Genomic DNA, 27,168 nt, shown 5'->3' on the forward strand with positions numbered 1-27,168 from the left:
CGCAGGGGGGCCGTTGTGGAGATTAAGCAAGCTTAATGCCCAGAGTTGCAGAGTGAGAACCCATGATTAGAGCAGGCACCGATGCAAGAATTATCGAGTCCGTGGACATTTGAGCTCAAGACCCTGCCGCGTCGGGAATTGAACCCTGGTCCTGGGTCTGACCTCAGCTTCCGGGTCTGCCTGCTCTACACCGTGAGCCACACTTCTCCACTATGGGGATGGACTTCACAGTAAAGTCAGTACCACCAGAGCAACTTCCTACGAGGAGGGACCTCACAGTAACGCCATTGCCACCACAGTCACCTCCTATGATGATAGTTCTCACAGTAATGCCATTACCACAAGAGACACCTCAAACGAGGATGGACCTCACAGTAATGCTATTACCACCGGAGCCACCTGCTAAGAGAATAGAGCAGAAAGAGAAGTGGCCAATAAAATTTTTTGAGAGTGCTCACATTGAGACATGTGTTTTAATCCATCTGATGTTTGACCACACAGTACTTTAAAACCCCCAATCAGCTGAAATTGTGTCGCACTCACTTCTCGTAGAAACTCTCTTTGGAGAAGGAACGGCTAGAAATAACCTGGTAAAAACGTTGTTGCTGGAAATACATTCTAATAGATGGAAAAATAAATGATTTGTGTCCATGGACTTAAAAACCCAGGTGCATATTTATCAACATCTTGTGCTGCCCTTGCACCACATGATGGTGGGCAAGGGCAACGCTAAACCTAGAATTACCAAGCCATGCATTCCGACCGTACGTGGCCCTGCATGGCTTGGTAAGTCTGGAGGAATGCTAGGCAGCGCAAGTCACTGCCATGGATTACGCTGCCCCAGGGAGGCGTTCCATGGGTGGAGCGAGGGTGTTCCCATAGATCCACCCATGGAATCTGAAGCATTCGAAGATTTACCAATACTGGTAGACACGGGAGCGCTTCAGAATCTTATGCCTCCCCAGAGATATCTCTATTTCTAGTTGTTTCTGCCTTTTACACATGCTGCATTCTGCAACACACTTTTAAAAAGATACAGAGAATTGCTTTTGTGTAGGAAGGTGTCCTTGATTGATTGAGGGTGGGGGTAGTTTTTCGGGCTGGAGGGTTTTATGGGTCAGGGTGGTTATTAGAGTTGGGGACCAGGTATTAGGGCTCAGGGGGGTGGGGGGGAGAGGGGCAGTTTTTTCAGTTTGGGGCAGTTTGAGGTCTCAAGGAAGGGTGGCTGGAGTTGGGGTAGTTATTGGAACTGGGGCCGGGTTTTAGAGCTCTGGCTGGGGGATCGGGTAATTTTTAGGGATGGGGCAGAGTGGTTTGCAGGAAGGGGGGGCCGAGTTTTAGGGCTCAGGGCAAAGGGGCTGGGGTCTGATCTTTACCACACATATGCTTTTTACCAATCATGCCTTTACAACATATTCGCGCTAAAGGCAAGCCTGGTACAGTCTCGGTTGTGGTTGAGACTGCGTTAAGACATGGTTTGTTATGCCATACAACTCTTGCTGTGAAGAGCTGCTTGAAATGTTGATAAATATGGCCCTCCGTCTGTGCAGAATGTTCAAGACCAATTGCAAACTGGAGTAGACCCACATTAAATCTGTGGCGAACATAATGGTACAGCAGACCCCCTTGATTTGAATTATTATCCTGGGTGCTCTATGGTTCATGGTACCTTCGGCCAACCACAAAAAAAGAAGAGGTGTCTGCAAAACAGGAAGCTCTTCAATATGAAGGCAGGGAGGTGTGAAGCTTGATCAGCTACATAAAATCCTCTTCAGAAGTTGGATCTGCTGGGAACTGGATTATTTGCAAGTGCAGGTCTTGCCGCTGACCAGGTTTAGACAGAAGTGGCCGATGGCTGCTCAAGGGTGGAAGGAGCAGCCGTGACATATCAATGAAGGGAACAATGAACTTGCCCTCATTTCACTTCACTGAGGCCATGCTGTCTGCAACCTTCTCCACATATGTTCAACAAGCACTCTGAAACCAATGTGTATGTGGGTTTCCAGTGAAAGATGAAAACGTTTCGGTTTGAAGTTCAAACCATTCTTCCTGAAAACCAGAGACAACATGTGGAGGATCATGTCAGGCGCAGACTCTGCTGCTTCTTTGACATTTGGGAGCAGTAAAGTATGTCAAAGGTTCGCAGGCGAAAGGCACCGAAGAAAGGGAACAGAACTGAACGTTGGCACTGGGAGAGGTGGTGGTACCAAATACATGATCTGCTGAGCTCAGTACTCAACCATCACCAATACATTTAACATTTTAGATGTTCTGGGTGCAACCTCAACATCATCTGTCTGCCACTCAATCCAGCCACTGCATGAGGCTTCCACTTGCCCGTAAAGGTTGGCAGACAGAATCTGGGCATTACTCTGGACACCAGTCTTTCATTTGACGCCCAAGCCAGCAAACTGGCCTCAACAATCTGGTTCATCTTAAAGATGATACAAACAATACTGCCTTACCTACCAGAGGACTCTCGCAAGACAGTGGTGACAGCTTTAGCCTTGTCAAGACTGGACGACGGGAATGGCTTGTACACTGGGGCTAGGACAAAAATCCTAGCCAAACTACAACGCCTGCAGAACGCAGCAGCCAGGCTGGTGCTCGGCATACCGAAATTCAAGCCAATCAGCCATAAACTAAGAACCTTACACTGGCTCCCAATTGCAAAAAGGTTGCAATTTAAATCACTATGCCTGGCACACAAGGCACTTCAGGGAACAGGATCACAATTCCTGAAGTCATACCTAAAGCAATACGAACCGACCAGACTTCTCAGATCCAGCCAACTGAAACTCATCAAAGTCACAAAATTCAGACGAGCCAGTTGGGGTGGAAGAAGCTTCCTGGTGCACACTGCACAAACCTGGAATCGGTTGCCACTCACCATAAAAAACAGTCCATCGTTGGGATCCTTTAGAAAGGCAGTCAAAACTTGGTTGTTTTCTGCATAGCTCTAGCTGCGGGTCTTCACACTCCGGGTCTGTCATAGCGCCAAGACGCCTTCGGGCATTCGCGCGCTTTATAAGTGGACAAATCAAATCACTGCCATCAAGCAACCCAGAGGGCCGGTAATACTAGAGGGCAAGAAAAAGCATGGCAGACCAAATCATGCAGAAGATAAGGTATAACTTCTTGATGGCGCTCACAGAACCACTACTGTCTCGTCACCCATCAGTGTCTTACCCTCTAGTGTCACTCACAGACCCCTTACTCTGTAACAACCCGACGCCACTCACATGCTTCTTAACCCCTTCGTAACTGTGCTGTCACTCACAGGCCCCTTACTTACTATGTAACAAAACCAGATGCCACTCACTCTTCTTACACTTTCATTGCTGTCCAGAGTCACTCACAGGCCCCTTACTTTGTAACAACCCAATGACACTCATGAGTCTTACACTTTCATAGCTGTCCAGTGGCACTGACGGGCCACTTACTCTCTAAAAACCCAATGCCACTCAGGCTTCTTCCACTTTCATAGCTGTACAGTGTCACTCACAGGCTTTATACTCTGTAACAACTTGTTGCCACTCATACACTTCTTACACTTTCAAAGCTGTGAAGTGTCACTCACTGGCCCCTTACTCTGTAACAACTCGATGTCGCTCACGCTTCTTACACTATCATAGCTGTCCGGTGTCACTCACAGGCCGTTTACACTGTAACAACCCAATGCCACTTATGATTCGTACACTTTCATAGCTGAGCAGTGTCACTTATAGGCCCCCTACTGTCTAACAAACCAAAGCCAATTGCACGCTAATATCTCTTTCATAGCTGTCCAGTGTCACTCACTGGCCTCGTACTTTGTAACAACGCAATGCCACTCATTATTCTTACACTTTCATAGCTGTCCAGTGTCACTCACTGGTCCCTTACTCTATAACAACCCAATGCCACTCAGGCTTCTTACACTTTCATAGCTGTCCAGTGTCACTCACAGGCTCCTTACTCTGTAACAACTTGATGCCACTCATACACTTCTTACACTTTCATAGCTGTGCAGTGTCACTCACAGGGCCCTTACTCTGTAACAAATCAATGCCACTCACGCTTCTTACAGTTTCATAGCTGTCCGGTGTCACTAATGGTCCCCTTATTCTCTTGTAACTGTGTATATCACTCACAGGCCACATACTTTCTAATGCTATTATGTAGCCTTTTTATAATGACGGTCACACACACTTTGTCTTCTCTATTTAAAGCAGATTACTTAGACAGGGGTTGCAATTCACAATTTCCAAGACCTCTTACTCTCTCCACCCCCTCCCAAAGTTAATTATATTATATACCTCTTACCATGTCTGATGTCACTAGCAGACCTTAGTCTCTTATAAAAATCTCATTTCACTTCCAGACCTTATTCTCTCATTGCCATGTCCGGTCAGTCACGGACCTAGTTCCACCTGCCCACTGCCAATCTCAGACCTCAGCTTTTTTGTTATTATATCCACTTTCTACCTTTCTGTTCCGTAAGGTCCCACATAAAAATGACTCCCACTTCCCATAAAAACACATACAATAAACAACTGCAATTGAAAGAGAAACAGAGAAAATTTCCTAAATATATTTTCCCTCCAACCCTTCACCGGTTTCCTTAGAACACATACTCAATCTTACAAGAAAAAAAAACATGAACATTTAAGATGCACTGTGGTTACAAGAGGCATTTTAGTGCAACAAAGCAATCACAGATTTGGCACAACTGGGCAACACCGCAGACCAGCAGGTGGAAGTGCAGACAGTTCCCCAAACAAAGCTCCCACAATGGAATTCAGATAGTAGGGCGACATCGCACATACAAGCAGCATACAACCTGCATTGTTAAGCTGTTAAACTCAAACCAGGTAACCTGAGTATGATGGCTCAGTTCAGACTTTATAGTGTATGTCTGGTTGGCCCAGAGCATTCTTTTTACATAGATCGCTTTCACCAGGACATCTAGTACAGCATTAGCAAACATGGGCTGGTCATGAACTGGTCCTTGGATAGTCTGAACCAGGCATGGCTCAGACTGGCAAGGGTATGTATTAAGCATATTGTAACAGTGCAACTGAGCCTCTTCAGGCTATCTTTTACTAAGGATAAATGGTACAGTTTAGCTCCCTGTGTAAGAAAACCAACAGGCTAAATGTCCTTCTCCACTGAGACCTGTTTCAAGGAGTACTGTTAGTGCTGGTGTTCAGACTTAAATTTTACACACGCATCAAATTCAGCAAAACCCCCACAGATTTTGGTCATCTTGCCTCCTTCTATGAGAATCTCTTAGGGTCTCAGAATGGAAGAACCTGCTCCACTGGATTATTACGTTCTAGTCTGGCGATACACCTAGCCTCACCCTAGAGGTCTCATGGGTGGGTACATATAAGGGAAGTGCACAAGGTGGAGGTAGCCTGGAACTCTTTGCTAAGTGGTTTTTAGTCACTTGAAACACTGTGCACAATGACTCTGGAGTACAGTGGATCTGTTGTTTCACTGTTTGTACCTGCTTCTAGTGTAAGCTGAGGTATCCAAAACCCAAGGACACAAGGACTTCTACAGCATCGTAGCCAAAGGTTCAATACAATGGTCTCACTGTAATTTGTACCAATGCACCCAGTCTGGATTAACATCTGATGAAACAATGAGCGGATGATCATCGCGTAAAGGAACATGCTATTAAAACCAATAGTACGTTTTTGGCAGAAAGGGGTAGCCGTCCTCACAAATGCTTTTCATGTTTTGACTACAGCCTTTGGATCGCGATCTACATCAGCATGGAAAGGGAACCAAGGCAACTTGAGGTTCTTTGCAAGGGAGTTGGGCAGCTTCTCTATTGGCCTAAGGCTTGCTGGAAAATGTCAGTAAACCACGGTCTCAACCTCGCTCACTCTTGGCCTCTGCCGTTCACTACATCGGCGGTGAGTTTTTAGGTGATCTAAAAGACTGGACCTCTGGCAGAAGCTCTTCTTGCATCCAGAACAAATGAATGGCTTCTCGCCGGTGTGAATTCTCTGATGAGACTTGAGGCTGGAGTTCACACTGAAGCCTTTGAGACACACAGGACATTTGAAGGGCCTCTCCCCAGTGTGGACCCTAACATGCACTTTGAGGTGGGATGACTTAGTGAAACCTTTCCCACACTCTTTGCACTGATATGGCCTCTCCCCTGTGTGAATCCTAAAGTGAAACTTCAAATATGCATTTGTAATAAAGCGCTTATCACACTCAGAACATTTGTACGGCCTCTCTCCTGTGTGGTTTCTCCGATGGACTCTTAGTTTATAGGAGTTTGAGAAGCTCTTCTCACACTCGTCGCACCAATACTTTGCTTCTTCCGAGTTAGTACGCAGTGTAGTACTGGACTGTCCAGAGTGAGGCGATACCATCCCAAAGTCTGCGCTAGTGTTACTCTCACTTGTCATGTGGCTCTTCTGGTGCCTGGTAGCATGCTCCTTCTCACTGAAACTTTTCCCACACAAAGGACAGTGGTACAACCTTCTCTTGGGACGAGTCTTCTGTCCGAAAAGGGGTATTGTCTGCTCATCGGAATCGTACTCGTATTCAAAGGATCCCCCTGGGAAGTGCTCTGAATGGATCCTTGTCTGAGAGTCGGGACTCTGCTGCTCTTGGTAGGGATCCTGTCCTTCAGGATACAGAAGGCTGTTGTCTGTTGCTTCTTCTAGAGTGGTTTCATGCACACAGAATCCTTCAGTGACTTCCTGGTGGTTTCTCACTGGGTCTATAGTCCTGGGCCCATAATCTACAAGATGAAAAGGAAACTTGAGTCATCATGGACGTTCTTTGCTAAAGAGAAACACAAAAATACAGAGCTGCAGACATCCTCCTCTTAAGGGATGCAACTGTACCTGTGTGGCTGCAAGAAATAAAAGGGCTGCCTGAGCCTGAAGGTCCGAGGGGCTTCAAGAGGAATATTTATTCATCATGGAATATGATCAACCAGTGTCAATTTTATTAGGTTGTGTTAAAAATTCACCAATAACAAACATTGAATCATAAATCTAGACAACAGTAGCAATTATTCTAATGTAAGAGAAAATAATCTGAATTAAAAATGGATCCAAAAATAATGTACGCACTGGATTCATACTGTATGAGCGCACAATGAGTTTCATTCTCCCTTCCTCCCTTAGCGCACAGAGAATAAAACCAGCAGGAGTGGTGGCAATCCTAGACTCAAAGTCAGACCTAACTCAAACCCTTCTACTGAGTTAGCAATCGGCAACTTCAACATTCACATGTACCCCAGCTTCCTGTGCTCTGACAAAAGAGAGGAGGGTTCCAGCAAGCAGTAGATGCCCACTCCTTTCATGAAGACCATTCTACCTTCCAGTAAAACCATCAAAGCTATCATTGGATGTGATCATTCTACGGATGTGCGGACTGCATGGTCTGTGTGTCTAGATAGTATCTAAGAGAAAGGAAAGCCACAGTCACTCAAGACAAGTGACCACAAGAAGGTGGAGGTGGAGCCTAGAAGTCAGGAAAGGAGAGGCACAGCATTTTCCACAACATGCACACACATCGGTGTCTTTCCCTCCATGAATGGTAAGGCCTTTTTGTGTCCGAGAACATTGTAAAAGCACCAAACATAAGTAATCAATAAACAAATCAACCTTCACAACCCTGCTCAGAGGACTAATGTGCCCATTTGCTTATTAACTATGCCTAGTATTTACCCAAAGCCAGGATTGTGTTTTTATATAAACTTTTGCAGTATTAGCTAGCCACAGGGTACACTGCAAAGCACCAACTGCCACAAGACCTATCAAATGAGTTTAGCTTTCAGGAAGTACACATTTTCTTAAGTCGAGCCTGTCTGGCCTGTGCCACTGCTAACCGGGGTTGAAACCTTTACTGGACCTTACCAGAATACTGATATTACTTCTAGGGGACTCCCATCCACCTCAAATAGAAATCCACTTCGTCACGGACAGACTGTGGTCAATTAGACTATGCAGTTTGGAAAATATCAACCAATAGTGGGCTGAAATGGTGGCTTCCTTTGGTGCTGGGAGTTCTTTCCATATAGCATCCTCAAGCTCGCCTATGTCAGTCTCCCAAGTTGCACGCAGTTCCTCTCAAAATCTAGAACACCCTGTTGTGCTCGGATAGATTTCTGCAAGGTGCTATTGTGGATGCAAGATGACCATGGGAAGAGTGCTGTGATTGCATATCCCTACTGCATGGAAATTATGAAGACCCAATTAGAACCCCTGATTGGGATGGAAGACTTACTCTGCTTCTTGTGGCTTTTGTACTAGCAAGAAAAACTAAAGACAGCCCAATTCTAAATTCATCTTCCTCCCCTCTGATGGCCCCAATATCCATTTATAGAAATCAGCATGTTGACTCATTCTCTTGGTCTCGTCCTACCTCATAGCCTTTGGTGTACAAAGGTCCTTGCCTCCTCAACATACTATATTCTTAAACTCATGCTCCAATCTGCTATCTGTATAGTTTTTCAAAAATGTATATGATTATGCCATTGCAGATAACAAACTGGGTCACTGTAAACAGTATGGGTTGGGTCATATATTTTCTCCCTGAAAATACCCAAACTGCCTAATGGGCTGGCCAGTACTCAAAAGATATCTTAACCCAGTGATATCATTAAAAAAAGCACTTATGGCGGATTAATTTAAGACATTCAATGGGAGGACAGACCAAGAGAACAGCAAACAAGGCTGCAAGACTCTTGCCCTATACCATAGTGTCTTTGGACAACCACTAAACGGCATAACACTCAAGCTCAGATCTTCTGGCATGACAGCTGAGGTGCTGGTGGCTGTGAGGCTCTGTGCTGGTGTGAAGAATTACAGAAAAGATAGCAAATTCACACAAAGCTTGGTTTCAGAGGATAGAATAAACTAATTATTGTATAACCTGGATGGGAAGACGTTTCACTGTGCTGTTCATTTAAAGTTTTGTCGAAAAGGGTTCCTTTCATTATGACCCTAAACAAGGATATAAGATGAGGAGCTGAGGGAACATACTGAGTGGCATTTTGTGACCGAATGAGATCTACCTGGGAATAAGTACACCATTGTGAAGTCAGGACTGTATTTTAAAACCCCTCAGTCACATTTCCTAATGGTGGGATTTAGAAAGACGCTTGCTCGTCTAGGTCTGGCAAGACTGGTGAGGGTGCAGGACACGCACTAGTTAATTTCATAGCCTCTCTCCTCGTTGTAAAAGATATTGTTAACGAGCATTCCTAGGTAAAAATCAAAGGCTCTGCGGCTTATTAGGCCTCTGGACTTTCCCCTTTATAAGAACTAGTGGAGGGCTGGTGAGGACCATTCTTATGTCTCCATGACCAACTGAACACCTGACACCGACCTGCTCAAGAATCCTCTGCCAGATCACGGTCTGAAATCATCCAGTCATCAACACTGTCTGGAAATTTCCAGGTTGACAAGGATGCTCCAAACACTGGAACATAAAACATACACAGTCTGATCAAAACTCAAAAGCCACTCACTTCACTTTACACCCAATCACAAAAACAATCAGACATTTGGAGTTGAACGTTTTTACTGGGTCAAACTCACTTTGTCCAACATATTACTAACTTGAGGATAAATCAGATGATCTATGATATATTCAGGTAAAACTTTTAACTGTCTGTACTCGCTTGTAAGCGACATGTGGACTACAGCTTTCTTGATTAGCCCGCCCAGAAAATGTTCTATGCTGTCATAACTAACGCAGGTCATATTTTGCTAAAACCTGAGGAAGGAGAGAGTTCAGCTTGTGTAAGGACACCTAACAACCAATGGCAGTGTAGTCCATTATTTATAGGAGCTGGGGTTCAAAATCTGCTTTTGTACACCTTCAACATATGGCATGGAGTATTCATCTTTCATCTGAAGCACATCTTCTGTCCACAGATGAGGAATCAATTGTCCTTAATGCCCATTTAAAAATGGCAGTAGTTAGTCCTTCTGCTTTTCCAACTCAACTTTTCAAATGGCCATGTAAAACCTGCCCTCTACCAAAAGATTTCCCAACATTCAAATCCCATAAATGTTCCCTTCAGAGTGAGTCCTAAGGTGGGATTTGAGGCTAGAATTCACGCTGAACCTCTTGCCGCATTCAGGACACCTGTACGGCTTCTCTCCGGTGTGTGTCCTCACATGGACCTTGAGGTGATATGACTTTGAGAAGCCTTTGCCGCACACCTTGCAGCGATATGGCCTCTCTCCTGTGTGGATTCTCTGGTGAAACTTCAGATACGCATTCATAATGAAGCCTTTATTACACACTTGGCATTTGTATGGTCTTTCCCCAGTGTGGTTTCTCTGATGAACCCTTAGCTTGTAAGCATTGGAGAACCTTTTATCACACTCATCACATCCATAAGTTGCTTCGTCAGAGTAAACTATGGGGAGAGAATTAGAAAACCCTGGCTTCATCCCAACCTTCTCACGCTCAACGCCAACCACACCTCCGTTCTTCGTGTGGCCATTATGGTGCCTGATCACATCTTCCTTCTTGCCGAAACTCTTGCCGCACACAGGACATTGATACAGTCTTTCACATGGAGGGAATTCCTGTCCAAATGGAGGGCTGTCCAGTTCAGTGTCCTGAAATTCACATTCAAATGATCCATCCCGGAGGTATCTTGGAGGACACCTCTTCTGCCTCACTGGCCTCTGCAGCTGCTTGCGATCTCCCCATTCATCCAGCCATAGAAGAGCATCTCCGTTGGGTTTTCTTGGTGGTGAGTCAAGCTGAGAAGCGCATCCAGTGAATTCTTCATGCATTGCAACTGAGTCCATTGTCATGGGCCCATTATCTATAAGATTAAAAGGAAACTTATGTCATCTTTGGTTTTACAATCTAAAGAGAAATACAAGACAAACAGAGCCCCAGGGGTCCTCATCCTCTTAGGAAAGTAATCGTACCTTCATGGAAGCCTATGTGAAAAAAACAGCTGATGATGGCCCTGGATTCAGTCTCAATGCGCAGCCTGACTTCTTCACGCCATAGCATCATGTGTGAGCCTTGTTTAGCAACGGATGTGAATACCTTAATGAGCACCACCACTAAACCATCCAGTACATATAGTGTCATGTAAAGGATAACTGACGTCTCTTCATGTATCAGGCAGTAATTGTTTTCTACTACTTTGTGAATGTGCTTCTATGCTGCAAACACAAATCATCTCAAGGTTAGCTACCACTAAGAGATGCAGTACAGAACTTACTGAACTACTGGCTGCACTGTCTCAGTGTCATATTGTAGTAGAAATGGCAGAGGTAAAAGAACACACACTTCTACTGTAAGGGCTGGGGGCAAAAATGTACAGTGATCTCACATATACATTGTACCTACACCAGAGAAGACAATAATAATGCAGCTTTCCATCTGTTTCCTACTGCCTCACAACCATCCTCAATAGACGGGTATCCGCTCCCTCATCCTAAGCTCTTCCGAGGCAAATCCACTACCTCCTAGAGCAGAACTCATGACTGCCATTTCCTTATTCTATCCCAGGACACTTGTATCGATGCACTTTCATCCAGAAAACATGGCGTGTGCTTGAACCCGAGTATGACCCTAGAATCCTTCATCACCACCAATGCTGTATACTAAGCCCTGAACATCTGCAGCATTCTTGCCCGTACCATCTTTAAGGCGGCTTCAATGCAACTCTGTGCCCTCTTCCTGGACAAAGCAACCTATGGCAAGAGCCTACGGATGAGCCTTCTGCTTACTCGTTGATTCTTCTGAACAAGCTCTAAACTTTGCAACTTACAAACAGCTAATTCTGACCTTTACAGCTATTCTATCCTCTAACCATCAGCTAGAAAGCTAACACAATACATGCCACCCCACAACCTTTCCTCGTCTGATACAAAACACCATTTCTACCTCAAAGCTCCTTGGCTGCTTCACTGATCTGCTCTTGCAAGCTCCTCCACCCATTCCTGTGGAATCAACTCTAGCTGAACTGGCCTCTCTCCTCCTCTACCTGCTTGAAAAACCACATTAAAACCAAACTGTCTTCTGCTTGAAAGAGACTACAACAAACTGTGACAATCCTACTCCCGCTCCGCCGGACCATCCTACTAATCCTCAATCGAAATCTAGATCTACATAGAAGCAAGAATTTCCATGGCAGGTCTAGAGTAGAGGTCTGCCTAGCCTGACCATCACCCAACATGCATATTACAAACAATCTTCTATCACCCGAAACTGCCAATAACCTGCCGCACAGGTGTCCATGTCGACAGGACCAGGATCACGCTGCAAAAATCTCACCTTATCCTGTTCAAATAATGAAACCACTCGTGATGTAGATCAAGGACCCAGTCACAGACCACACTACCTTAGTGTTTTTTTAATATAACACTAGAAGTGAGGGTGGTCTACACCACCATGAAAAGGGTCTGCTCCTCTGTGATACCATTCAGTTCAGGCACAGAGAGAGGTTTGCTTATCTGGGATGGCATGCAGTGCAGAAAGAGTTGCAATGGGCAAAATTCCGTTCACTTCAGACACCATTGTAAAGCTAATGGAATGTTATTTGGTTCAGAGCCTAGAAGTGGTGACTAAGGAGGTACACTAAGCAATCAGACTCTGGACTCTGCCCAGAGTAACTGGTAAAATGCAACGCCCCTTTGGTGGGAGTTAAGAAGTGAGGCTGCCAAAGACACTGGGACATAACTCTTCATTACTCTATAGTCCAGTGTCTATCGAATTTATGTCTCTTGAACCACATTCCTCCCTTGGGTAGTAACTCAATGAAAGAATGCATGTCTCTCAGGGACCACATCTTTCCGTGGGTAGCATCCCCTACCCAGCATCTCTTATGATCGCCTGACGGGCCTCAAAGGCTTTCTTCCCCTCAGCGGTACTCCTGCCTAGAGTACAAATGCTACAGGTGGTAAAACATTCTGTTTGATGGGGTCACAGTAGTGGGACCACTACTCTACATTTATAGCTCCGTATTGTGGGTTCCATTGCTGCCATAACCACACAGAGTGCAGTGCTAAGGAAAGTACAAAGAAAAGAAGGGCAAAAACTCCTGATAAGACCATGGTTGCTGCAGATATCTATTCACCATTGCTCCCATGCTCTGCAGGGATATCACAGTAAACAGAGACTACTAGACCCCTGACACAAGAGCAAATCCCATTCACGGTGTGCAAACAGGATGATTCAGGTTCAAGCGATAACAAGTTGACAACACAAGGTATACATTTTTTTTTTAAAATGCATGCATAGTAAGGGAACCTTATTCCAAGGAACGCGTACACCTTCAAGCAGGCAGAAAAGAACTGGCGTCAGTAGGCATACTGACGCATATCAATCAATCAATCAACAGAATTTGTATAGCGCGCTACTCACCCGTTAGGGTCTCAAGGCGCTGAGGAGGGGGGGGGGGTCGCTACTGCTCGAACAGCCAGGACTTGAGTTGTTTCCTGAAGGAGAGATGGTACAGGGTCAGCCGTAGGTGGGTGGGTAGGGAGTTCCATGTCTTGGCTGCCAAGTAGAAGGATCTTCTGACGGATTTGCGGATTCGTGGGACGGAGGCGAGGGCGAGGCTGGCGGAACGGAGCTGGCGGGTGGGTGTGTAGAATGAGAGTCGACTGTCGAGGTACTTCGGGCCCGTGTCGTGGAGAGCCTTGTGTGCGTGGGTGAGGAGTCTGAAAGTGATCCTCTTGTTGACGGGGAGCCAATGCAGGTCTTTTAGGTAGGCAGAGATGTGGCTGTGGCGAGGGATGTCCAGGATGAGTCGTGCTGAGGCATTTTGAATGCGCTGGAGTCTTTTCTGAAGTTTGGCTGTGGTTCCAGCGTAGAGGGTGTTCCCGTAGTCCAGACGGCTGGTGACAAGGGCCTGGGTGACCGTCTTCCAGATTTCGGTGGGGATCCATCTGAAGATCTTTCGGAGCATGCGCAGGGTGTTGAAACAGGATGACGAGACGGCGTTGACTTGCTTGGTCATCGTGAGGGAGGAGTCCAGGATGAAGCCCAGGTTGCGTGCGTGGTCCATTGGCTTGGGTGCAGTGCCCAGGGCAGGGGGCCACCAGAAGTCATCCCAGGCAGAGGGAGATGGTCCGAGGATGAGGACTTCGTCTTGTCTGAGTTCAGTTTCAGACGGCTGATCTTCATCCATTCCGTGACGTCTTTCATTCCTTCCTGAAGGTTGGCTTTGGCGGAGGCGGGGTCGTTGGTGAGGGAGAGGATCAGCTGGGTGTCGTCGGCGTAGGAGATGATGTTGAGGTTGTTTTGGCGTGCAATGGCTGCGAGAGGGCTCATGTAGACGTTGAAGAGGGTGGGGCTGAGTGAGGATCCTTGCGGAACGCCGCAGGTGACTTCGGTGGCCGAGGAGCGGAACGGGGGGAGAAGGACTCTGGGTTCTTCTGTCGAGGAACGAGATGATCCACTCCAGGTCCGCGCCTTGGATTCTGGTGTTGCTGAGGCGGTGTATCAGGGTGCGATGGCACACGGTGTCGAAGGTTGCTGAGAGGTCCAGGAGGATGAGGGCAGCAGTTTCTCCTTTGTCGAGCAGGGACCTGATGTCGTCGGTGGCTGCGATGAGGGCAGTCTCGGTGCTGTGGTTTGCTCGGAACCCAGACTGTGAGGGGGTCGAGGCATCTGTTGGTCTCGAGGAAGGCAGAGAGTTGTCTGTTGACTTTCTTCTCGATGACTTTGGCTGGAAAGGGGAGGAGCGAGATGGGGCGGAAGTTCTTGAGATCCGTGGGGTCCGCAGTGGGTTTCTTCAGGAGGGCGCTCAGCTCGGCATGTTTCCAACTCTCCGGGAAGGTGGTGGATGCGAAGGAGCTGTTGATGATGTTCCGGAGTTGGGGTGCGATGATGGAGTAGGCTTTGTTGAAGATGTGGTGTGGGCAAGGGTCGGTAGGGAAGCCGGAGTGATTGGTGTTCATCAGGCGGGTGGTGTCTTCAGTGCTGACCGGGGTCCAGGTGCAGAGGGTGGTGGTGGGGGGCGTTGTTTCGGTGGTTGCGTCTGTGGTCTGCGCGCCGAAGCTGTTGTGTATGTCGGCGATCTTGCGGTGGAAGAACGAGGCGAGTGAGTCGCAGAGGTCTTGCGAGGGTGTGATGTCGTTGTTGCAGGCGCTGGGGTTGGAGAGCTCTTTAACGATGCTGAAGAGTTCCTTGCTGTTGTGGGTGTTGTTGTCCAGTCATTCTGTGTGATCAAAAGAGACTAGCTTAAATATGACCAATATTGTTAGGACTCTGATTAGATTTGTCATGGGCACCTTGTTGGTGAGTTCATGAAGCCCTCACCCACCAACCTGGTTGGTGGCATGCTTCATCATCGGGCCCACCCAGGGACACCTAATGTGTCCCGGGTGTGCTGCGACGCCTGATTACAGCGGAGCTGGTATTTTACTGAGAGTGCAGTGTGAGGTGTAAAGTGAAGTGTGACTTAAAATGGCTTGGAGAGGGTCCCAGTACCCGAGGGTAAATTACATTTTAATAACTGGGCCTCCGTCAGCAGTTAAAATAAGGCTTGGGGATGTTTAAGGGAGGCGAGTTACTACCTCCTACACCCATCAGTTGGTCGACATGTTTCAGCCAGTGCCTTAAACTAAATCTGGCTTTGGTGCGGATCAGCTGGTGGTGTTTGCGGGTGGCGTTCTTGAGGGCAGTCATGTGTTCTGCTGTCTGGTCGTGGCGCCAGTCTTTCTCGAGGGTGCAGCAGGATTTCTTGGGGTTTTTGAGTTTGTTGGTAAACCACAAGGCTTTCCTGCTGCCGGGTCTACTGGGAGGATTCTTCAGTGGTGCGAGTTCGACGGCGCAGTTGATGAGCAACTGTGTAAGGTTGCGGGCTGCTTTGTTGGGATCCGTCGTGTTGGTGGGCGGGTTCTGGCTGAGGGTGATGGAGAGCTGGTCGGCGGTGATCTTGCTCCAGCTTCTGCGGGGAACCTGTTGTGGGTGGTGGTGGGTTGTGGTTCTGTTGAAGCTAAAGTGGACGCAGCTGTGGTCTGTCAAGTGTAGTCCGGTTGAGTGGCTGAAGGAGATGTGCTTGCTGGAGGAGAAGATGGGGTCGAGCGGGTGGCCGGCGTAGTGGGTGGGGGTGTTCACCAGTTGCTTGAGTCCGAGGTTGGCGAGGTTATCCAGCAGGGAGGCGGCGTTGCAGTCCTTGTTGTTCTCCAGGTGGAAGTTGAGGTCCCCTAGGAGGATGTAGTCTGTGGAGGTGAGGGTGTGCGGACTGACTAAGTCAGCGATGGCTTCACTGAATTGTGTGCGTGGCCCCGGGGGTCTGTAGATGAGGGTGCCTCTGAGGGTGGTCTTGGGGTCGGTGTGTATCTGGAAGTGAAGGTGCTCAGCGGCGGTGAGGGTGTCGTCGGAGTTGGTCGTGATGCGGATGGTGTTTCTGTGGACAATGGCGATGCCTCCTCCGGTTTGGTTGACGCAGTCCCTTCGGGTGATCTTGTAGCCATCCGGGATGGCTATGGCGATGTCGGGGGCTGAGGAGGCGTATTAAGGCACTGGCATGACAACAAAACAATGGTGACATGTTGGCGTGACTGTAATGTGCACAACACTTTACACAGACGGGTCTGCTCAATGTGCAAACCATCTCCAGGACAGTGAGGAAGCATGTCAGGCAGCTTGGATCACAAGTGTAGGTGAAAACTGTAGACTACATGCAAGCAGAAGGCATCATAAAGTGTGGGAGAAAAGAATATTGTGGACCCCCCACACACCGACCCACAAACACTGCCCGGCAATGTGCCGCTGAAAGAAGAGAATCTGATCTGCAGCAATACCCTACAGAAATGACTGACACAGAAACATAGAGGTTGGTAGGCAAGGTAAGACAGCAAATGATGTGTGATACAGAACCACATGGGCACAAGTGAGATTCCTACCGCAGACAGGATAGGTATGAAGTGATGTGCTTGAAGGAGCGAAAACAGAGGTCGCCCACAAGAGTGTCGCCAACGGAAAAAGCATAAAAAAGGGGATGCAGAATACGTGGAACTGAAGACTAAATGCTGGGTGACTGGGAGCAAATAGTACAAAAAAAAAACAACAGAAATGTAAGTTATTCATGAACAGATGCGACAATGTGCAAGAAATCTCTGGGGCACAAGTTGAATGGAGAACGCACAGCAGCCAGATGCATAACTGAACCAGACTGGGCAACATATCCTTACGATACAGACTGGGTCAAGGAAAGGTTGTTCTCAAGTAGGCAGAGATTACATTTACAGCTTTCAGGATTCTTTCATGACAAAGTTACGAATATCTACAAAGAATTCTTACCCGCAAACAAAGAGGACCAGGCAGACTGTTGCCCCGTCACGCTGGACAACTGTTCTGCTATTATGGAGATGGAGGTGTGTTACCCCACGTTTGTCCTGGTTGCCTCCTCGGACATATGATCAAATGGAGGTCCACCTTTTGAGCCTTAAATCAGTTTTTCCTTGGAACCATTCCGTCCTAAGATCCTCCAACCAGTACTATAGCTCTTCCTTTAATTGATATTATGAACAGAGCAATCAATTCTGGGTGTTACCCAAGGTCGTGGAAGGAGGCTGCCCTTCGACCTCTTCCTAAGAAACTCAATCTCAACCCGAAGGATCTGAAGAATTCTTGCCCCATTTTACTGCTCTCAGCTCTGGCCAAGATCATGGAAAAGCATCTTAACCATCACTTGATGGCATACAAGGAGAAACAGGGCTTGGTGGACTCTTCTCGGTTCAGATTCAGATCTCATTATAGCACTGAAACTAACCATATATCCACAACTGACCGTATCAGGCGTCGATTTGAGGGACAGGCTGCGGCATTGATCCTTTTAGATCTGTCCGAGGCCGTTGATACAATCTCTCCTACCCTTCTCACTGAACGTCTGCAGTCTTTGGGTACAGGAGACACAGCCTTGAAATTGCTCATGTCATTCCTTACAGACAGGTCCAAGACGGTGATTATAAGGTAACATAAACCTGACCCTTTTATCCCTGCCTTGTTGAGTCTCTTAGGGATCTTCCCCGAGCCCTTCGCTATTCAACTTGTCTATTATACCACTGGCTCGGTTGATCCGTTCCTACGATGTACAGGTTGTGTCGTATGCTGATGATGTACAGGTTGCGTCGTATGCTGATGACACACAGAATATTGTATCCATCTCTAAGAACATGGAGGCTATAGAAGCAAATTTTAATAATTGTATGAAGGCTGTGGCTGTATGCATGAACAAAAAGTGTCTGAAGTTGCATGGCGAGAAGACAGAGGTGCTAATGTTTGGGAGTCAATCATCTATACGGAACCAGAATTGGTGACCAGACAGCCTTGGGCATCGCTTATCCCCATTGACTCAGCTAAACTTAAGAGTCATCTTGGACAGTGATCTGTCCTTGGATCTTCAGGTCATTCGTACCATGGCGACCTGATTCTGGATTATCAGAATATTGCAGAAGATTTGTCCATTTATTCCGGTCCCAGGCACGGAAACAGGAGGCCTTGGTTTTAATCTCGTCCAGGATTGATTATTACAAAGTCCTTTACTTGGACATCATTAAGACAATCCAAGCACAATTACAATTGGAGCAAAATGCAGTGGCCAGGTTTACACTAGAAATCCCCAAATACAAGTCAGTGGCAAAAGGAATGCATGAACTACTCTGGCTCCCCATGCAGAAGCGGGTCACCTTCATAGCCATATACATTGTTCAAAAGGCACTTTACAGAGCCAGCCCCAGGGAGAATTAAATCTATGTTTTGCGGTGGTATTCCCCTAGCTGGCTCTTTCATTTGGCAGACCACAATTTAGTAGTCATTTACAGAAAGTGGAAAAGGAGATGGGAAGGTAGCGCCGCTCATTCGCTGCGGCCAAGCTTTGGCATACCCTCGTCCTTCATCTGACCATTATAAAGTCACAAATGCCTTTTAGGATTGCCTTAGAAACGTGGCTCTTCTCTTTGTAACAAGTTTATATCATTTAATTTGATTTTACAGATTTGAGATGACCCATAATCTAATTAATGAACATTACAACAGTTCATGTATTTTACTTAAGTGAAAAATTCATAAATGGGTCATGTTTATATTGTTAAAATTACTATTTAATCTCAAACGAAAAAACATTTCCATTCATGGCGCTTCGGGTGCGCACTGTTCAATGGACCTTTGGTGTGGAACCACTTGCTTAGATTAAAAGAGTTTAGTAGGAAATATGGCATATTTTAGAAAAAAAAAAAGCATTATGTCCAATGCGAATAAAAACAGGAAAATGTGCAAACATCGACATCTTTGCACAAAATGCAACATTTAACATATTTTCACCTTGAGAAATTTGTTTAGGATTCAATAATTCTCCTTAATCACTGCCCACCCAATATACCTTAAAGACACCTCCAAGGACTCACGCGTTTTTTACAAAAAGGCCGTGAGGAGATACTGTGATTGTACCTAGATAACAGGAGATCAGTCGGACGTCCGGACAGATCTTTAGAACAGATCACATCTCTGTCACTGTGGTTTCTCATTTTATAAATATATATTCATTGAAAAAAACATAGGTTTCAGGGGTGTTATAGTTAGCTGGACATTTCACTCATACAAAACCATTGAAATTCCTCCGTTATAGTTAGTTGTACTAACTGTAACTTTCGCGCCCGCGATCCACTGGTGAGGATGTCACATTTTACATCATTCATGACATGGTCAATGACATCACTGATGACATCTCAAATGACATCACTGATGACATCATCCAGTGAATGTCAGGACATCTTTTAACTGGCATGGTTTGTTACAGACAGCCGGGAGTCATCAATGTACTGCAACAGCAGGAACTGATTGATGTAATTAACAACATGACAATCACACACACCAGACTGAATACAGCCTTCTATAACATCACACAGTCCTGTGCCAATCTGGGACTGAAACAATGGGTGATTGAACCAACACATAGAGAAGGCAACATGTTAGATCTGATCTTCGTAGAGGAGGATCTTATGACCATGGGAGAAATTCTACCGGTGCGATGGTCGAACCATCATTTAATTACTTTTAATGCCCAAACCCTGAACAATACAAGGCCCGTAGCTAGACAAGCAAAGACATTTCTCAGCCGAGATTGGAAAGGGCTGTCAAGAAAGGCAAAAGCAGGGGAGCCCCTGTTTCAGATAGAAACCCTGTTTAATTCAGAGAGTCAGATCACAGAGAATTACAGCACTTTCTGTGAACACTTAACTGAGAAACTCAAGCAGATCGCCCCACTGAAAGTCATCAGAAAATGAGGCAGCCCGTCGGCACCATGGTAGACTGAGGGCTTGAGAAATCTCAAGCTCTCATGCAAAATGGCCGAAAGACAGTGGAGGAGGGACTACACAGAAAAAAGACAGAATAAATTGGAGACTCTCAATAATAAAATATAAAAAGGAAATAGTTACTGCTAAAGCAGAATATTTTGCAGCCATCAGATTGAAAAGCGCTAACAAATCAAGGGACATTTTTAGAATAGTAAGAGAAATGACACACCCGGAATGCACTAATAGTAACATCAAACCCTCCCAGGAGTTGTGTGATGGACTGGCTTCCTTCTTCCAGAATAAAATAAATAAAATAGTGGAGAGTTTGGAAGATCCATCTCCTCTCATTCCGCTACATCAGAGTACAGGGACAAAAAGTAAGAATGAAAAGGGAACTGCCGAGTCTTCCCCCTCCAGGGTCTCTCTGGACAACTTTGTAATTACTTCAGAGAAGGAGTTTGTTCAAGTGGCCCTTGGAATTTCCTCTGGGTCACCATTGGATCCTCTGCCCCACAAGATTATGAAGGAATTTGGATTAGAATTCTTTCCTATTCTTCGACAGCTATGTGGTCAATCCCTTAGTACAAGCATTGTGCCGACTAAATGGAAGCAGGCTGTTATTACACAACTTCTGAAACAAGCATTTACAATGCAATGGTCTCGGCAGCATTAAAGGTAGAGCTATTGGCATTGCTCATTATTTTTTTATTTTTTTAAATCATAAATAAATGGCATTGTCATTTACATTGCCAATAGCTTCATCACGTGCATATGCAAGACCTATTGCATTAGCACCCACACACACAGTAAGTAGTAGAGTGAGAAGTAGATAGTGAGTAGGAGAGAGTTATTAGTAAAGAGTATTAGAGAGCGCAACTGAGCTATGTGAATAACAGCTGTGAGCCCGTGCCCGAGGTGCAGCATCTGAGCTGTGTGAATAATAACAGATGTGAACCCGTGCCTGAGGTGCATCATCAGAGCTGTGTGAATAATAACAGCTGTAAGCCCGTGCCTGAGGTGCATCATCAGAGCTGTGTGATTAATAACTGTGCCAGCCCCGTGCCTGAGGTGTACCATCAGAGTTGTGTGAATAAAACCAGCTGTGAGCATCTGCCTGAGGTGCATTATCAGAGCTGTGTGAATAACTGCGTCAGTCCCGTGCCCAAGGTGCATCATCAGAGCTGTGTGAATAACTACGTCAGCCCCGTGCCCGAGGTGCATCATAAGAGCTGTGTGAATAACTGTGTCAGCCCCGTGCCGGAGGTTATTAGCTCTACCAGCAATCAGTCGGAGTCAATCTAAAATGCGCAATTTGCAAAGTAGCAAAATTAAATTACATTACATAAAACATAGAACGCCAATCCAGACTGTCTCTCAGTGCTCCTTGTATATGCCCTCATGTTTCCTATTTTCGAAAACAGCCCTGTATAATTAAATACACACTGTGCTGTTTCACAACAAGTAACGTTGATTAACATTATTAAGCATGCAGCCTAATGTAATACTAAAATGTACTACCACTTCATTGCAGCTCAGTGCCTGCCTGTTTATCACAGCCTAACGTAATACTAAAATGCACTACCACTTCATTGCAGCTCAGTGCCTGCCTGTTCATCAGCGCCGCGCGCCCCTCTGCAGACTCCCCCTGCATTCTAAAGTCAGTAACGTGAATTCCTCCCAAGGCGCGCGACGCGATCCGATTCTTTCTGCCATGCTGAAAACAGCAGAAGTTCACGTGTGCAACGTTATCCTATGACAAAGTACTGCGTGTGGCCAGGTCTTGTCTCCACTTTCCACTCGTTCCCGGCTGAGCCGACAGCTATAGTTCTCTGGCGAGAGCGCGCTTTGCGCGTTTCTAGCCGAGACCTAAAAACCCTCCCTCGACCCCAGCTGTTACAAGAAATACCGGCCAATTTCACTTCTGCCCTATCCAATTAAGATAGCGGAACGCCTGGTCAGCAGGTCCCTGTCCCTCTTCCTGGAGACAAACAACATACAAGAGGAGGAGTTTGGTTTTAGACCGGGCCATGGAACAGAATCAGCTCTTGTGATGGTATTGGACAGCCTTCGAATGCGAGCGGAAAGGGGCGAGTCGGCAATTCTAATCTTGCTGGACCTGTCCGCCTCTTTCGATGCGGTGAACAACAACATTCTGCTGACAAGGCTGGAGACCTTAGGGGTGACAGGGATGCGCTTAATTGGCTGCGATCCTATCTGTCTGACAGATGGCAGGCGGTGGCACTCCCTCCGTACCAATCTGAATTTGTCAAAATCTTACATGGGGTTTCGCAGGGATCAACCATCAGTCCCATCTTGTTTAATGCTTATATGCAACCCCTGCTGGGAATCATTAAAGCTCATAACATCAGCGTGATTAACAACGCTGATGACACGCAGCTTATGATTTCCCTTAATGGTGCTCAGGCAGATTCACTAGATAGCTTTCACACCTGAATGCACGAAATGGCAAAATGACTAAAGGAAAACTGGCTCCTGTTCAACAATGGAAAAACGGAGATCCTACAATGCAAGGTGGGGAGGATTGCCCGAAGCATGCCGGCAGACTTCTGGCCTTTAGCATCGTATGGCCCACTGACTCCAGTGAATACGGAGCGTAATCTGGGGGTCAGCTTTAATGAAAATCTAAATCTGGAGACCCACGTTAACAAACTGGTGGGCAGTTGCTTCACTCTAATATGAGGTCTTCGGAAGCTGCTGCCTTTGTCACCTGTACAGGCAAGAACAACTGTAGTTAGGAGTTCCGTTCTTAGTTGCCTGGACTACTGTAGTGACCTGCTACTGGAATAACCTGGATATTTGATTGCCAGGCTACAGATATCCAGACGGCAGCAGCCAAGTTAGCACTCTCCCGAACTCGCCGATCTCCAACAACACAAGCATTGGCAGACCTACATTGGCTCCCAGTACCTCAGAGGATTACTAATGTAAGAACGTCAACTATGTACTGCATGAATTACATCCAACTCACACCCATATTTAAAGATCAATATGTGATAGAGGTTCTAATTATATACTTCAGACACCAAAGAAAATCACAATACCCAACGCCGCCACAACCATCCCCCCGAACACCGCCTATTACCTTAGAGGCAGCGCAAAACAGGACAACGGACCTTTCCAAAATTATATATCCCCTCAACAGCACACTAGATCAATCTACAGAGAAGTGGCAACCAAGTATGTATAAGGGAAAGAACTCTAACATCAACAATAATGTACACAAAGCTAGGACTACCGGTGAAATACTATACACAATTCACCATACAAATCAAAAACTTTTCAGTGTGTAGATATACCATTGATATGTGTAGTGTACTGAATAGTGAACGCAACCATATTATCTCAGACACTGGGGAATATTTCAGTCATGTAGCTGTGTTCACCCCCCCTGTGAAACAGAAGCGGAGTGGGCTAGTCCAACGTAAACAACGTCAGCGGAAGACTTTAAATAATTAGGCTATGCCTTGGGTGTGGTTCACTTCTGCAAAGGTAAGAGACTCTGCAGCAGCGAAGGTCCGCACCCTGTCACATGGCTGCCGCCATGACCACGTGCCTTCTCGATACAGGCCCATTCCAAACTCAAAGCCACAGCACCGTAGACTTATGACTGTATTGACTACTGTCTTTGATCTCCACTGCGGACAGCACGGTTCACTACTTGAATTCAGCTTTGCATCTGCACTACGGACAGCATTGAATCCAGCCTAGCTTTATTTGAGGTAGAGACAATTGTACTCTATGTCTTCCGATTCTGTGAAAGGATGTGACAAAAAGCATTTGTCAACAACTGTGCTGACTACAGCCTTCGATCTACACTGTGGACAGCAGGGTTGACAACTTGAATTCAGCTTTGCATAAAAACTACAGACAGCATTGAAATTAGCCTTGATTTATGTAAGACAGAGACAATTTTGTTAAATGACGCAACAAAAAATATGCCTCAATGTCTGTACTGAGTACTGCCTTCAAATGTACACTGCAATCAACAGAGTTCACTACTTGATACCAGAAGCGCAGAAGCATTACAAACAACATTTAATTCTGTCTCGATTTATTTGAGGCAGAGACAATTGTACTGTGTCCTCAGATTCTGTTAACTGTGACAAAACAGCATTCATCAATGTTTGTGTCGTCTACTGCCTTCGATCTACACTGCGAACAGCAGGGTTCACAACTTCAATTCAGCTTTCCATCTACACTACGGACAGCATTACAGTTATTCTTTGTTTTATGTAAGGCAAAGACTATTTTGTTAAAGGATGCCACAAAAAACATTCCTCAATGACTGTACTGAGTTATGTTTTCAAATGTACACTGCGATCAAAAGAGTTTACCACTTGATACCAGTGGGGCATAAGCACAACAGACAACATAAAATTCAGTCTTGGTTTATTTAAGGCAGAAAAATAGTACTGTGTTATCAGATTTTGTTACAGTATGTGACAAAAAAAAAAAGCATTCCTCAATGTCTGTGTCAACGACCGCCTTCGATGTACTCTGCAGACAGCAGGGTTCACAACTGGAAGTCACCTTTGCATGTATACAACGGACAGCAAGGAATTCAACCTTGATTAATTTAATGCAGACACTTGTACTGTATGTGTTCAGATTTTTTCAGATAGAATGACGATTGTACATGACGCATTCCAGTAGACAAGAGATATTATACCACTGCAACACCCTTCCCCTTCCCGAACCACAAATCATCACAGGGTACCCACATGCAGAGTTCTTTCAGTACCACTAACTCACTGCACCACAAGTCATTTCCCCGTAGCCTTATTAAAGCAGAATTCACTAGGCAAAGAACATTGCTCCCAGTACAGCCTCCCTGCATTACGCATTATTGCAGGGTATGTACAAGCTCAGCGCCCAAGATACTACTAACTCAGTGCACCATAAATCATCAGAAAGATGAGTTAACAGTTTTATGTCAGCAATGCGGCATACTATCACTTTTAAGTGGAATTCATGCAGAATTCAATCGACAAAACACATTACTCCAATTATGTTATGTTATGTATTTGTAGAGCGCGACAGCTGCCCCAGCGACGGGGCGTCCCGGCGCTAAGAACCATATCATAACCAACTGAGAGGGGGAAAAAAGGAGGCCTACAGGGGGGGGGGAAGAGGTGAGTTTTAATAGCTTTACAAAAAGCTGAAAGGTTGTCGAGGCAGCGGATGTGGAGGGGAAGGGAGTTCCATAGCTTTGCCCCCCAGCAATCTGAATGATCGTCCTCTGATGCGACAGAACTTAGTGTGTGGGACCACGACTAGGTGTTGCCCTCTAGAACGGAGGTTGCGTTGGGGGTTGTTGGGCGTTAACAGCGGGCGTAGGAGCTCGGGCCCTCAGTTTTCAGAATTTTAAAGGCAATGGTGAGGGCCTTGAATTGGATGCGGGCTTCCACGGGCAGCCAGTGAAGTCTGTGAATGGTAGCTCTCGCGGAGCACCTTCTCGGCAAGCCTACTATTGCCCTGGCCGCAGAATTCTGTATACGCTGAAATCTCTTGGTTTCAGCCTCGTTAGCGCCTAGCAACAGGACACTCGAGTAGTCCAGTCGGGCAAGGATGGTCGATTGTACAATGAGTTGCCGCGTTTTGGGGTCGAAGAAGCCTAGGATGGGGTTGAGGCTTCTCAGTAGCCCAATGCAAGTCGCAGCAACTTTTTTGGTGTGGGACTGGAAATTTAGTGCAGAGTCCAGCCATTCTCCTAGATTTTTTGCCAGAGTTTTAGGGGGAGCGGCTGGGCCCAGTGAGGGGGGCCACCAGAGGTCACTCCAGCTGTTGGGGTTCTTGCCCAGGAGCAGCACCTCTGTTTTTCCTGCATTAAGTTGAAGGCAGTTTGCAGTCATCCAATTGGCGACGGCGGCCAGTCCATCCCTGAATCTAGTGGCATCGGGGGAGGGCGCCTCGTTGAGGGTGATAACCAGATGTGTGTCGTCGGCGTACGACACCATTGTGAGATCCAACTTTTTGGCTACTTCCGCCAGAGGCTGCATATATAAATTAAAAAGGGATGGACTGAGGGCAGAGCCCTGTGGGACTCCTTGTCCTATAGCTTGGGGTTGGGAGATAAAAGGGGGAGCTGACACCCGGAAGGACCTATTCGTGAGGAACGATCGGAACCATTCCAGTGCCAAGTCTTGGATCCCCATATTTTCCATGCGCTTTAGAAGGATGTCATGGGAGACCGTATCAAAGGCCGCGCTGAGATCGAGCAGTATCAGCGCAGCACTTTGACCGGTGTCCATGATTTTCCGCAAATGCTCCGTGGAGGAAAGGAGAGCGGACTCCGTACTATGGCCCCGGCCTGAACCCGTGTTGGGAGGGGTCCAGGATGTTATTTTCCGCCATGTGGTCATTTAGTACGTTGTTCGTGTGGGCCTCTGCTAGTTTGGCCACCCAGGGGAGCAGAGAAACGGGCCGGTAGTTCTCCAGTTTGGTGGGGTCTAGGGTGGGTTTCTTTATAATGGGAGTGACCCAGGCTTGTTTCCAGCAGATGGGTACTGTGGCCGAGGCGAAGGAGAGATTGAGGAGTGAGGTCAAAGATGGGAGGAAGAAGTCCAAAGCTCCCAGAAAATGGACTGGTCTCATAGGATCTGCAGGGGCCCCGGATTTCACCTTCCTGCAAAATTTGGCTAGCTCCTCGTGACAGATAGCTGGCAGGCAGGTGAGCCTGGAGCCCTCGAAAGGGGCGTTGGGAGAGTTGCTGTACTCTGGAGGGTTATGAGTGAAGGAATTGTAGATCTTCCTCACCTTTTCAGTGAAGAAAGTGGCGAGGTCTTCGCACTGCTGAGTGGAAGAGATGTGAGAGGCAGGCTTATCTCCGTTTTGAAGTTTTTGGACGATTTTGAAAATAGTTTTCGTGGGGTTGGGGCTTGCTCTGATCTCATTA

General features: G+C 46.4%; 1 protein-coding gene across 3 annotated transcripts in view; it reads right to left on the reverse strand.

Moving 5' to 3' along the window:
* Positions 1–27,168, reverse strand: part of LOC147709768 (uncharacterized) — a 353,428-nt gene that overhangs the window by 26,765 nt on the left and 299,495 nt on the right. Inside the window, exon 9 of one of the 3 annotated variants that reach the window (XM_086928218.1) lies at positions 4,659–6,748. The exons of 1 other annotated variant lie outside the window; for it this stretch is intronic. In XM_086928218.1, coding sequence (XP_086784344.1) covers positions 5,847–6,748 — 902 coding nt within the window. In that variant the 3' untranslated portion in view covers positions 4,659–5,846. Of the gene's footprint in view, positions 1–4,658; positions 6,749–9,525; positions 10,808–27,168 lie in introns of those variants that run through there. One more of the 3 variants, XM_086928223.1, reaches the window with a different exon arrangement.

Source organism: Lissotriton vulgaris, chromosome 6, assembly GCF_964263255.1.
Source record: "Lissotriton vulgaris chromosome 6, aLisVul1.2, whole genome shotgun sequence".
Lineage (NCBI taxonomy): Eukaryota > Metazoa > Chordata > Amphibia > Caudata > Salamandridae > Lissotriton > Lissotriton vulgaris.